We start from the raw sequence: 13,139 nt of genomic DNA, 5'->3' as shown, positions 1-13,139 counted from the left end.
CCAAGAGAAGTAGGACAAAAAGTAAGTGAGGCAAGTGTTTCAAGAGGCATTGATCAACTGTGTCAAATGCTGATAGGTCAAATGAGAGGAGGCCTGCGAAATAACTCTGGAGTTCAGCAACACTGGAAAGCTCTGGTGTCAAAGACAGTTTTGGTAGAAAAATGGTGGTAAAACCTTGATTAGTTGGATTTAAGAGGTAATGGGAGGGATATGTTTTCATATCAGATACTAAAAAATAGCAAAATTATTTTAATTACCGACACTAAATACCATTTTAAAATTCTATTTTAAAATTATTATTCAAAACCAAGAATATATTCAACATTAAATGCTTTATTAGGGGACTACCCAAAGATAAAAAGATTAAGACCATTCATTCTAAGAGATTTTTATACTCCCACTTACCAGTTCTATTTTCAGTAAAGTAACATCTATCAAAATAGTAAACTTCTGGACAGCTGCCAGTCCTTTTAGGAGTGCAATCACCCACGTATCCACATGCTGAGCCAAGGGCCAGGAGAGCCAGTCAATCATTCTGAAAATTGAAAACCAAAACTATCAGTCTTGAAAATATTTTCAACATTTTTTAGTGGGGAATAACAAGAGTTATAGTAGAGAGCGACTCTCTGTGACTCCATCTTTACTGAGCTTGCTTGAGGAAAAGTCCTGTTCAAGATGCAGAACTGAGCATAACAGATGCTTGTCCTCAAAGAGTTTCCAATCTTGGAAGCCGATACTTTCTTACATAAGATATTACAAGAAACAGAATTTCTGATAAAGTTGTCATTCCCCATAAATGCGGTTTTAATTTGATGCTACATAGTGGTATTTAGAATTCATTAGGCAAATTTACTCTAAAAAGAGCAGTTCAAATATAGCTATTAGAAACAAAATGGTGACTGCAGTCTAAATATGAAATGCACTGTTAAAAAAGACTGTATTTTGAATTGTGAAATAGGTCTTTTCTCCCTTTCAAAATCCTACTACACCAAGACAAAAAAGGATGCTTTAAATAGATCAAGGGGCACTTGATTTATAAATACTCTAAACGGCCTCATATTGAATTAGTGAGTGTTCTTCTGAGTATCAACACAGTTTAATAGAAATAAAAACAAAGTAATATGAGGTCTGATGGAGCCTGTCCTCAATGTCAAATATCAATCACAATGAAGAGTGGTACAACTCTTTTGGAAAGTATTTGGGTCAAATGTTCGTATTACTTGATCCAATAATCCAAGTTTGGGGATTACATAAGAAAATAGTAGTGGGGGGAAAAAGGTTTTAAAATCAAGAGTGATCTGGTTTCAAAATCCCAACTTACCATTTTTTAGTTGGGGTCCCTAATACCTATGTAAGTTACTTAACCTCTGTGTCTCAATATCCTCATCTGTAGATTATAAATAAACATGTTTATTTTACATGGCTGATTTGAAGACTACATGAGTTAATATAGGACATTGGAAATACTCATTATGAATACCTCTTTTCTACCAAATATCAATGTGACAATAAATAGATAATTGGAGAAAACGTCAATCATAAATACTAAGTACAAAAACATATGACCAAAAGCGCAACTAACATGTTAAAAAAACTGACTTCAAAACTGATATAGTTATTTTCACAATGATTATAACTATATTAACACTGGAGTGTTATCTTTTTTAAAGCTTTTGCTCTTAAGATTACATGTTCCATCAGATACTAAAAGTGGCTCAAAGTCCAAATGCATGTTAACTACAAGTTATCTGTATGTTCCTAGTGTTCCCCACACATATTTTATTTCCCTTCTTGTTTTTCTGGGTGCCTTCTTCAAACAATTTCGGTTATAAGTCATCAAAATAGTCTCTGACAGCTGTTCCACATATTCCAACTGTTCTTAAGCTGATTTTCATAAAAGTTTGTAGACACTATACATATGTGGAGTAGAGAGACACTTGCATTTGTGTATGAATAATAAGTTCACTGTAGCACTATCTTTAGGATTTGGAAAAATGCAAACAATCTAAATACCTATCGATAAGGGAACGCCCAGGGACATCTGAGTGGCTCAGTGGTTGAGCATCTCCCTTTGGCTCAGGTTGTGATCCTGGGGTCCTGAGACTGAGCTCCCCATCAGGCTCCCCATGGGGAGCTTGCTCTCACTATGTCTGTGCCTCTCTCTGTGTCTCTCATGAATAAATAAATGAAGTCTTTAAAAAAAAAATAAGGGCTAAATATACTATGGAACATTATGTAGAATTTTAAAGAAGGAGTTGGATCTTTAATGAATCTATCTGTGCGGATCTAACACAGAAAGAGCTGAGATACTATTCAATTAAAGGAAAAAAAATGTGCCAGTAAGACTTTTAAAAATTGTTCTTGTTTAAAAAAAAAAAATCATGTTAGGACATTCTGCATTTTTTTTTAAAAGATTTTATTTTATTTATTTATTCATGAGAGACACAGAGAGAGAAAGGCAGAGACACAGGCAGAGGGAGAAGCAGGCTCCATGCAGGGAGCCCAACATGGGACTTGATCCCGAGACCCCGGATCACGCCGAGCCAGGGGCAGGTGCCCAACCGCTGAGCCACCTAGGCGTCCCAATGCTGCATATTTTTTGAGTACAAATATGGATACAAAAAAAGATGTGGTTCAGAGAAGGAGTATATGTGAGCACATCTCCTTGGCTCTGTGGGCTCTGCTCCTAGGGGAATGATACCACCAGGGTAGAAAGAAACTATACCCTGTAGAACACAGGGCTGTAGGTCTAAGAGCAGAGTAGAAAATTCCACTTGGCTATGTTTCTTCATGATACCTAATCACCCATCAGCTTTTTCCTCTCCTCCCCATTTCTAGCTTCCCATCTCATAAGCCTTTACCCTTTACCTTATCCCAAATGTACTGAATCTCCTGATCATCCTAAAAAAACTTTAAGTCAGAAGTAACATGCCTTAGAAGTGTTCACTCGACAAATATTTGAGTGCCCATTATATAACAACTACTTCGTTAAATGCTGAAAACATAATAGTAGTTACAATTTCTGCTTTCAAATTGGTAAGAAAAGTTAGGAAATTTGTCAACAGTTACACAATAAACAGCAGTACTGGTGTTTGCACTAAGCTCTGCTGGCATATAAATGTTATGCTTTTGGCTTCTCTTTAATTATATTCCAGTTCTGCTTCAATTTGATTTAACTTGCACATATCCAAATCCTTTCAGGCACAGGCATTGTAAGATGAGTTATTTTATAGTTAACTACCTTAATATTGTCCACCATGTATTGGTCACTACGTGAATTTCACAGAACTTAACCTTGATATATTGTATTAATTTCTTACTATTTAAAAGACATTTAACTAGTTATAATTTATGCACTTTGAAATTTTCTTTCCTCTATTAGACCAGGAGCTTAAGAGCAATGATCTTTTTTTTTTTTTTTCTTTTTAATCTTTAATCTTTGGATCCCCAGTACTTCGCACAGGGCTTGGCACTGAGAAGGAGTTCAAATTTGTTGAGTTAATGAAACCATTTCTTTCTAGAACTAAAAAAAACAGAATGCAACTTGAAAATCTTAACATTAAAATTGGCAATATTATAAAGGAGACAAAATAATAGATTTATTCTTAACTTGTAGAGAATAGAACCAATTTTCACTTTTAGATGGTACCTTCATGACTAGATCTAGCCTCAAGTTTACCTTGTTCCACTATTTTACAAATTGGAAAATTTTACATAAAAAACTGGATTATAGGCTTCTTTTGAAAAAAGAAACAATACTGAATTCAAATTTCTTTGTGGCAAGAAGAAAACTGGAGTTAAGGATCAGTTTTCTCTTTTAGAAGGTGCTTGTGTACCCCATTCCTTGTTATTTCAGTTGCATCTGGCCAATTTCATACTTTAATGTTACTTACCTGTTGCTGATATGGTATTTGCATTTTTTGAATTACAAAAAATAACAGTTCAAGCATGTAAGTGCTATGTGTAAGGACATATATATTATGGTGAAGTAGAAGGTGGGAGTATGATAAAAACAAACATTATCCTGTTTGATTACATTTGCAATATAAGAATAAATACTCCAGCTAAACTATGGGTCTTTCTTTCTTTCTTTCTTTCTTTCTTTCTTTCTTTCTTTCTTTCTTTCTTTCTTTCTTTCTTTCTTCTTTCCTTTCTCTCTTTCTTTCTCTCTCTCTCTTCCTTTTCTTCCTTTCTTTTTTCTTTCTTTCTGTCTTTTTCTCTCCTTCCTTCCTTCCTTCCTTCCTTCCTTCCTTGACTCCACACCCAGAATGGAGCCCAATGTGGGGCTTGAACTCACAACCCTGAGATCACACCTGAGCTGGAGGCTCAACCACCCAGGTGCCCTGATATGAGTGTTTCTTAAAATTAAAAGTAAATGAACAGGGACACCTGGGTGGCTCAGTGGTTGAGCATCTGTCTTCGGCTCAGGGCGTGACCCCGGGGTTCCAGGATCGAGTCCCACGTCGGGCTCCCTGCATGGAGCCTGCGTCTCTCTCTGCCTGACTTGGATTTTTTTCACCTTTTCCTCTGTTTTGTCTAGTGTTTAAAAAGAGCCTTCTAGCTTTCCTTTTTTCCTTGTGCTCTTAATTTACTGAATCAATTTAGCTCTAACTATTACTTTCAATTTCTTTTTGCTCATTCTGACTTCCACGGATATGTGAACATGCTTTATATATCAGAGAAAAATCTATATAAATGCTGTTCCTGCTGTATGGCCTCTATCTCTGTTACTTTTCAATGTATGGTGACCTCCTTGTCGTATTTAGTGATCTGTATTTTTGTTTTCATCTTCTTGATATCTTTGTATTCATAGTTCTAAAATTCTAGAAATCCTGTGACATCATGTTGTTAGGATTTTCTTCATATAGCCTATCGTTTTATTTTTCCTTTTCCCTGTATTCTTATCATTTTATCAATTCTTATGTGGTTAAATTTCCAAGTCTTTATGTAAAGTTTTCATTGTTTGTTTGTTTATTTATTTTAAAGATTTTATTTATTCATGAGATAGGCAGAGACACCGGCAGAGGGAGAAGCAGGCCCCATGCAGGGAGCCCGATGTGGGACTCGATCTCGGGACTCCGGTGTCACACCCTGGGCCAAAGGCAGGCGCTAAACCACTGAGTCACCCAGGGTTCCCCCGTAAATAGATTTCGAATAAATGAACAAATGAATTAAAAAAAAAAAAAAACCATGAAAATGCTGAGAATGATAAATAATACTAAGTTTATGCCCAGAAACATAACAATCAACTGAAAAACATCAAGGAGAGACATAAATATTACCAGAAAAGCCTAACTACTCCCAAAGTAATGACAGTTGGATTGACAGCAGACTCTATATCAGGAACGATAAATGCCAGAAGGCAATGCGGTATTATTTTCAAAATGTTAAGAGAAAATGACTACCAAATTAGAATTCTGTATCTTACCAAATCATCTACTGAAAAACAAGGAAGAAAAAGCATATTTTAAACAGACAAAGGCAGAATTTATTATCCAGGGATTCTGGTTGAAAGAGAAAGTAAAAGTATGTACTTAGCTTAAAAAAAAAAAAAAAACAAAAAACCTCGACAGAAGAAAAGTTGCAAGAAACCATAATGACTAAGGAAATTAAATATATTGATAATCCAACCAACTCCTTACTGTACAGTAAGGGTATACGTATGTATATTTTTTGAATAAAAAAACCTGAACTAAAAATGGACTTTGAATTACTAGGATGTCTGTCAAACCTGTATAGTAAGGCAAATAATTCATTTCCATTAATTTGGAGAATATGTATTTGATTCTATGATTTCAGTTTTAAACAACTAAATTTTTCATTACCCACAAAATACTGCAACATAGCTCCTCCTCCCAAATCTACAAAACCATCTATAGGGTCATGAAAAAGTACCTGCAAAGAGCTTGGGTCATGCTTGCATCTTTTACATTTGGATCCGTAGTTAGGCTCCTGATGAGAACCGTAATCATCTGAAGAGGAATATGCTGCACGAGGCTTGCCAGTGCTACAGAAGGTTCAAATGATGTATCTGTTTTTTTAATTAAAAACAAAAAGGAATATGGCAAGAAAGTTCAAGTGAATTATTTAGAAAGAAACAATAATTTACAAAAAGAAAAAAAAAAGTACTTGCAGCAACAGTTGGGTAGACTCTAACATACAAGCAACTGTTAAATTGCAGAAATGAGTTGAAGGGTGGGTAGCAATGATGGCTCATTACAGAGAACACTGCTGGAATATAAAAGCTGTTGTTCACTGTCACTGTATTTAGTCCATAAACGACTTTATTTTCTTGCATTATTCAATATTCAGTCACCGTTGTGTTAAAATACTCATTTGTAAGTCAGCAGTCAGAAAGCACATTCAAGGTACCCTATAAATCCCCACTTCAGACCTTCCATAGTAACTGATGACTAGTAATTACAGTAGCAGCACATTGCTCTAAGGCTCCCTCAAACATCTCTGAAAGAAGTAGAAATTAAGGTGAATTTTGAGGGAACTTTTCTTAAACTATATAATCATCAAGCAAATTCAAGGCAAGCACCTTCACTGCTACCGCTGAAAAAGTTCTGGGGGAATCTAACAGTTCGAGCAACACAGGGAACACAAGAAAAATCACAATTTAAAACCCCGTCAGATGTGAGGACACACGGCTGGTGGATCTTCCTACACACTGGGTGTTGCCCCAGCCCTACTTCTGGCTCCCAAGGTCAGGACCCGCCTTCGCAGATGTTGCCGCAAACAGCCGCGGACAACGGTCACCAGGCGGGGCAGGCGCAGCTCTGGGTTTCCCCGCCTCCAGCCCACGCCTCCAGCCCCCAGCTCGGGGTCCAGCAGGCACCGCAGTGCAGGTCGGAGTCCGCCGCACATCCCGAGGGGCGGCCGCCGGGCGAGGTCGTACCCCAGCCGTCACCGCCCCGTCACCCCCGCCCGTGTCCCCCCCGCACCCCGCCCCCCCCCCCCCGCGGCGGAGGGCGGATGGGCGGCCAGGGTGCTCGGGGCCTACGCGCTCCGCTGCACGGCACCAAGCCGCTTACTGCTGCCGGAGCTCGCGGCTGCGGGCCGCGACGGGGTGAGGGTGCTAACATCCGTGCTCCCTACGGTGCACGGGGCGCCCGACGGGGTGAGGGTGCTAACATCCGTGCTCCCTAAGGTGCTTCAGGGTGGCCCACGGGGTGAGGGCGCTAACATCCGTGCTCCCCAAGGCCTCGGGCCGCCTCGACGGGGTGAGGGCCCTAACTCCGCGCTCCCCAAGGCGCCCCGGGCCGCCCCGAAGGGGTGAGGGCCCTAACATCCGTGCTCCCTAAGGAGCTTCAGGGCAGCCGACGGGGTGAAGGTGCTAACATCCGTGCTCCCCAAGGCCTCAGGCCGCCTCGACGGGGTGAGGGAGCTAACGACCGTGCTCCCCAAGGCCTCGGGCCACCCAGACGGGGTGACGGCCCCAACATCGGAGCTCCCCAAGGCGCTTCAGCACAGCCGACGGGGTGAGGGCCCTAACCCCGCGCTCCCCAAGGCCTCGGGCCGCCCCGACGCGGTGAGTGAGGGCCCTAACCCCGGGCTCCCCAAGGCGCCTCGGGCCGCCCGACGAGGTGAGGGCCCTAACCCCGCGCTCCCCAAGGCCTCGGGCCGCCCCGACGGGGTGAGTGAGGGCCCTAACCCCGCGCTCCCCAAGGAGCCTCGGGCCGCCCCGACGCGGTGAGTGAGGGCCCTAACCCCGCGCTCCCCAAGGCGCCTCGGGCCGCCCCGACGCGGTGAGTGAGGGCCCTAACCCCGCGCTCCCCAAGGCGCCTCCAGCCGCCCCGACGCGGTGAGTGAGGGCCCTAACCCCGCGCTCCCCAAGGCGCCTCGGGCCGCCCCGACGCGGTGAGTGAGGGCCCTAACCCCGCGCTCCCCAAGGCCTCGGGCCGCCCCGACGCGGTGAGTGAGGGCCCTAACCCCGCGCTCCCCAAGGCGCCTCGGGCCGCCCCGACGCGGTGAGTGAGGGCCCTAACCCCGCGCTCCCCAAGGAGCCTCGGGCCGCCCCGACGCGGTGAGTGAGGGCCCTAACCCCGCGCTCCCCAAGGAGCCTCGGGCCGCCCCGACGCGGTGAGTGAGGGCCCTAACCCCGCGCTCCCCAAGGCGCCTCGGGCCGCCCCGACGCGGTGAGTGAGGGCCCTAACCCCGCGCTCCCCAAGGCCTCGGGCCGCCCCGACGCGGTGAGTGAGGGCCCTAACCCCGCGCTCCCCAAGGCCTCGGGCCGCCCCGACGGGGTGAGGGCCCTAACCCCGCGCTCCCCAAGGCCTCGGGCCGCCCGACGAGGTGAGGGCCCTAACCCCGCGCTCCCCAAGGCCTCGGGCCGCCCCGACAGGGTGAGTGAGGGCCCTAACCCCGCGCTCCCCAAGGAGCCTCGGGCCGCCCCGACGCGGTGAGTGAGGGCCCTAACCCCGCGCTCCCCAAGGAGCCTCGGGCCGCCCCGACGGGGTGAGTGAGGGCCCTAACCCCGGGCTCCCCAAGGCCTCGGGCCGCCCCGACGCGGTGAGTGAGGGCCCTAACCCCGCGCTCCCCAAGGAGCCTCGGGCCGCCCCGACGCGGTGGGTGAGGGCCCTAACCCCGCGCTCCCCAAGGCCTCAGGCCGCCCCGACGGGGTGAGGGCCCTAACCCCGCGCTCCCCAAGGCCTCGGGCCGCCCGACGAGGTGAGGGCCCTAACCCCGCGCTCCCCAAGGCCTCGGGCCGCCCCGACGGGGTGAGTGAGGGCCCTAACCCCGCGCTCCCCAAGGAGCCTCGGGCCGCCCCGACGCGGTGAGTGAGGGCCCTAACCCCGCGCTCCCCAAGGCCTCGGGCCGCCCCGACGCGGTGAGTGAGGGCCCTAACCCCGCGCTCCCCAAGGCGCCTCGGGCCGCCCCGACGCGGTGAGTGAGGGCCCTAACCCCGCGCTCCCCAAGGAGCCTCGGGCCGCCCCGACGCGGTGGGTGAGGGCCCTAACCCCGCGCTCCCCAAGGCCCCGGGCCCAGCAGCCCCACGCGCAGCCCCTGACGGCGCCTACCTGTGGCCGAGAGGCTGGCGAAGACCTCCTGCAGGGAGGGCAGCAGCGCGCTGGGCTCGGCCTTCCAGATGCTCTGCAGCAGGCCGCCCACCCGCGTCACCTGGGACACGTACTCGCGCAGCTCCCGCTCCCGCGTGGACGCGCACTGGAAGCGGCCCATGGTCCGCACCAGCTGCTGGCAGAAGGCGACGGCCGGCTGCCCCCGCGGGACGCACTGCGCGAAGTCGCCCAGCAGGTCGCTGAGGCGCGCGCACAGCGGCGGCCCCGGCCGCTCGCACAGCAGCCGCGGCACCTCGAGCCGCAGCAGGCCGAACAGGTCCAGCACCGACGGGCAGCCCCTGAGCAGCCGCAGGCCGTTGTGGATGTAGTCCAGGATGGCCACGTCCTGCCCGCCCAGCGAGCCGTAGCCCTGCCGCAGCAGCCCCTGCACGAACGGCCGGCTGAAGAAGGCCTCGAACTCCGGCCGGTGGAAGCGCGCGTAGGCCTCCAGCACCTGGCGGCCCACCTGCCGCCGGAACGGGTCGGGGCCCTCCAGGATGAGCCGCGTGGTCAGCCCGAACATGGCCTCGCACTGCGCGCCGTCCAGCCACAGCTCGGCCGACTCCACCACCCTGCGCACGATCACGCGCTTCAGGGGCAGCGGGTGCGAGGAGCTCACCAGCCCCTCCAGGATCTTGTCCATGGTCGCGGGCGCGGGGGCGCGGGGGCGCGGGGGCGCGGGGGCGCGGGGGCGGCGGCGCAGGCGCGGCCGGAGCGCGGCGGCAGCGGGACCGAGCACCGCCGCCGCCGCCTCAGCAGCCGCATCGAGCGGCCGGCGGGGCCCGGCGACCTGGGGCTCCGCCGCCGCCCCGCGCCCGCGCCCCGCTCAGCATCGGCGCCGGCGGCACGCCCCGGAGGACCCCGGCGGCGGCCGGCCGGGCCCGAGCGCGCAGCAGGCGGAGGACGCGCCCGGCGTCGCGGGCGGACGGGGCCGCCGAGCGCAGCGGCCGCAGGACCCAACCAGCCTCGCGCCGAGTCACTAGCCGCTGTCACCGAAGCGGCCGGGTCAGCCCCGGAGACGACGGGCGGGCGGACGCCCGTGACCCGGATCCAGACGTCCGCGACCCGGAAGTGAGGGACGGAGGCCCCTCGAGAGCCCCGCCCCCCGGGCCCCGGCCCCCGGCCCCCGGCCCCCGGCCCCCGAGCCGCCTCCTCCCTCCGCGCTCCTCCTCCCGGGGGTCGTCCCCGCCCCCGCCCCGCCCCGCCCCGCCCCGCCCCGCCCAGGTTACACTAGGCCCCGCCCCCTCCGGCTCGGCCCCGCCCCGCCCGCCTCTGCTCCACCGCGCAGCCGCGGCCGCTTCCAATGGAGTCGCGCGGCGCCGCTCGCGTCACCGGGGTCGCGTGTGGGGTCACAGGGGCCCCGGGCTCGCGTCGTCCGGCCGCCGCGGGTCCGTCAGGTCAGCTGACTCCGGGGCCCGGAGGTGCTGAGGTTCCGGAAGCGGGAGACGAGCGTCGGGGGAGGGGCGCCAGCGGAGTGCCGGCGGGCAGAGCGCAGCTGGCGGGCCTGGCGGGCCTGGGGACGCCGCTCGGCGGTGCGCCCGCGGGAGCCTGGGGCTCGGGGCCGCTGCCCGGGCGGGAGGGCGACGGGGGCGGGCGGCGGGCGCTCCGGGCTGCCGCCTCGTCTCGGTGCCCCGCGGTCCCTGCCCGCCCGCCTGCCCGGCCGTCCGCCGCCTCCTGTCCCCGCCGGGCGTGAGCGGGGGTCGCGGCCGCCGGAAGCTCGGGATGCGCGGCGGCGGTTAGCGACCCGGCGTGTGTCTGCTCAGGCCCGGCGCGGGGGCGCGCGGACTCGACGGACCGCGGTGGCGGGTGAACCGACCCGCAGACCCGGCTCCCTGACGCCGCGGCGCCCCCGGTGCTACGCGGCGGCGTCTGGGGCGCGTCTCTGAGGGAGTCTCTGGGGGTGTCTCTGAGGGAATCTCGGGGCGTCTCTGAGGGAGTCTCTGGGGGCGTCTCTGAGGGAATCTCGGGGCATCTCTGAGGGAGTCTCTGGGGGTGTCTCTGAGGGAGTCTCTCGGGGCGTCTCCGAGGGAGTCTCTGGGGGTGTCTCTGGGGGCGTCTCTGAGGGAATCTCGGGGCGTCTCTGAGGGAGTCTCTGGGGGCGTCTCTGAGGGAATCTCGGGGCATCTCTGAGGGAGTCTCTGAGGGAGTCTCTGGGGGTGTGAGAAGTCTCTGGGGAGTATCGGGCGTCTCTGGAGGCGTCTCTGGGGGAGTCTCCGGCGTCCCTGAGGGCGTCCCTGAGGGCGGTGCGGGTGGACAGCTGCAGTCATCGCGCTTGTTCTTTCAAGTCACCTTCCAAACATTTACAGTGCAGGCTTTAACCAGAGGCCTGTAAATTGGGAAAAACGTTGCGTAATTACAGCCCCGTGGAGGTTTGGCCAGGATAGTTGTGAAATTAGGCGTAAATGGCCCGTGATAATGATAAAACTGAGATGGTTTGAGAGAGAATAGATAGAAACATTTTCCAAGAGAAAAATGAACAAGGGCAGCCCCGGTGGCTCAGCGGTTGAGCGCCGCCTTCGGCCCAGGGCGTGATCCTGGGGTCCCGGGATCGAGTCCCGCATCAGGTCACTGTAGGGAGCCTGCTTCTCCCCCTGCCTGGGTCTCTGCCTCTCCCTCTCTGTGTCTCTCATGAATAAATACATAAAATCTTAAAAAAAAAATGAACAAGATTGTAAGTGGCTTACTTTGCTGCATATTGTTTTGCTTCTGCAGATTGACACAGTGAGCACACGGATGTGTTCAACATGGAGCTGAGCAGAGGAAGCTTGAGACCGAGTTTTGCGGGAAGAAATCGGAGGCAAAAGAGAAATAAGGCATTTGGTGGCTCTAAAAGACATCATGCCGGAGCACGGGGATAGCTCTGGAACTTTTCACATAGTAAAACTACAGAGAAAAGTTGGACTTTTCCTGGGAATGGTGTCCCACCGGACGACAATGCTGTGGAAAGTACCGAGGAGGAATGGATGGTAGGACCGGGGTTGAGGGGCCGGAGATTGGGAAGATCTCTGAAGGTTGCTGAGTAACAGCAGTAGGGTAACTGCTCTGAAACAGGCAGGACAAAGATATTGGTCAGTTAAAAGCCTAACACGTTACTTTGAATCATTAATAATATTTTTCTCAGTTAATATTATGTCTTGAGAAATTCAGTGTTGTAAAATAAGATGTCTGAGGGAACGTGTGCAAGTTGTTCTCAGTCTGCGTAATACAGATAGTGTGGCTTCCAAAAGCTCCATGACTCCGTATTCTTAAAGTACTTCTTGAGTGATAGATGTGTGAATTAAGACATTTCTTACTTTCTATGCTAAAATATTCAAAGCATGTTTTCCGATTTTGCCATTGGTACAAAAATGTACACAACATGCTCTTCTGCTGTTACAAGATTTCATTTGAAAGTGGCTAACTTTTACATAATTGATGTTGTACCACAACTAAAAGTCACATACAGTACCATGTTCTTGTTCAATATCTTAAAATATTTTCGGAAGTCTATGGAGAGGCTTTGTTAAAGTGTTTTATGCCACTAATCACTGAATTAATAGGTGCTATTGCTATAGGCTTTAAAATTTTGTAAAAAAATTTCCCCTAAGACCCTAGTCACGAATTAAATGGTTTTATAAATATCTGGAAGTGGGATCTAAATGATGGGGGTGAAAAGGAAAAAGCTCATGATAGGGAATTATAATTTATTAAATACCCTCTATTTACCTGGGTCTCAATATAGTTATATATAGTTATCTCAATATAGTCATAGTTATCCTTAGTTCTCAAAACAGACTTTGGAAGTAGACATTAGTGACTACGTTTTATAGATAAGGTGATAGGAGCATGACAGGTTAAGTAAATAGCTGTCAGGTGAAAAATATGCGTGTGTTTATATGTTTGTGATAGGCGGAGAGGAAAGGCAGCGGTTAGAGTTGGCCAACTGCATAGCATCACGATGAAGTTATCTTTCCGCAGGAGATCGTTCCTGGGATATTTATATCTCCCTATAGAATCAAAAGCAAACTCATTGTGGAGATGAGAAAAAGCTGTGATTAATCATCTTGTGAATAATTACTAATAATCACTTTATGCCGT

The 13,139-nt window shown here is 50.8% G+C and overlaps 1 protein-coding gene across 1 annotated transcript in view; it reads right to left on the bottom strand.

The window, feature by feature from the left end:
* USP38 (ubiquitin specific peptidase 38) overlaps positions 1-9,736 on the bottom strand; it is a 29,463-nt gene extending 19,727 nt beyond the window's left edge. Inside the window, exons 1-3 of the mRNA XM_055317009.1 lie at positions 9,024-9,736; positions 5,896-6,031; positions 406-535 (exon numbers count right to left, since the gene is read on the bottom strand). Coding sequence (XP_055172984.1) covers positions 406-535; positions 5,896-6,031; positions 9,024-9,705 — 948 coding nt within the window. The 5' untranslated portion in view covers positions 9,706-9,736. The remainder of the gene's footprint in view (positions 1-405; positions 536-5,895; positions 6,032-9,023) is intronic.
* Between the last annotated feature and the right edge of the window lie 3,403 nt (positions 9,737-13,139).

The sequence above is a fragment of the Nyctereutes procyonoides genome, unplaced genomic scaffold, assembly GCF_905146905.1.
Source record: "Nyctereutes procyonoides isolate TBG_1078 unplaced genomic scaffold, NYPRO_anot_genome, whole genome shotgun sequence".
NCBI lineage: Eukaryota > Metazoa > Chordata > Mammalia > Carnivora > Canidae > Nyctereutes > Nyctereutes procyonoides.
Note: the sequence above shows the minus strand (reverse complement) of the source record. Positions and strands in the feature narration are given on the sequence as shown.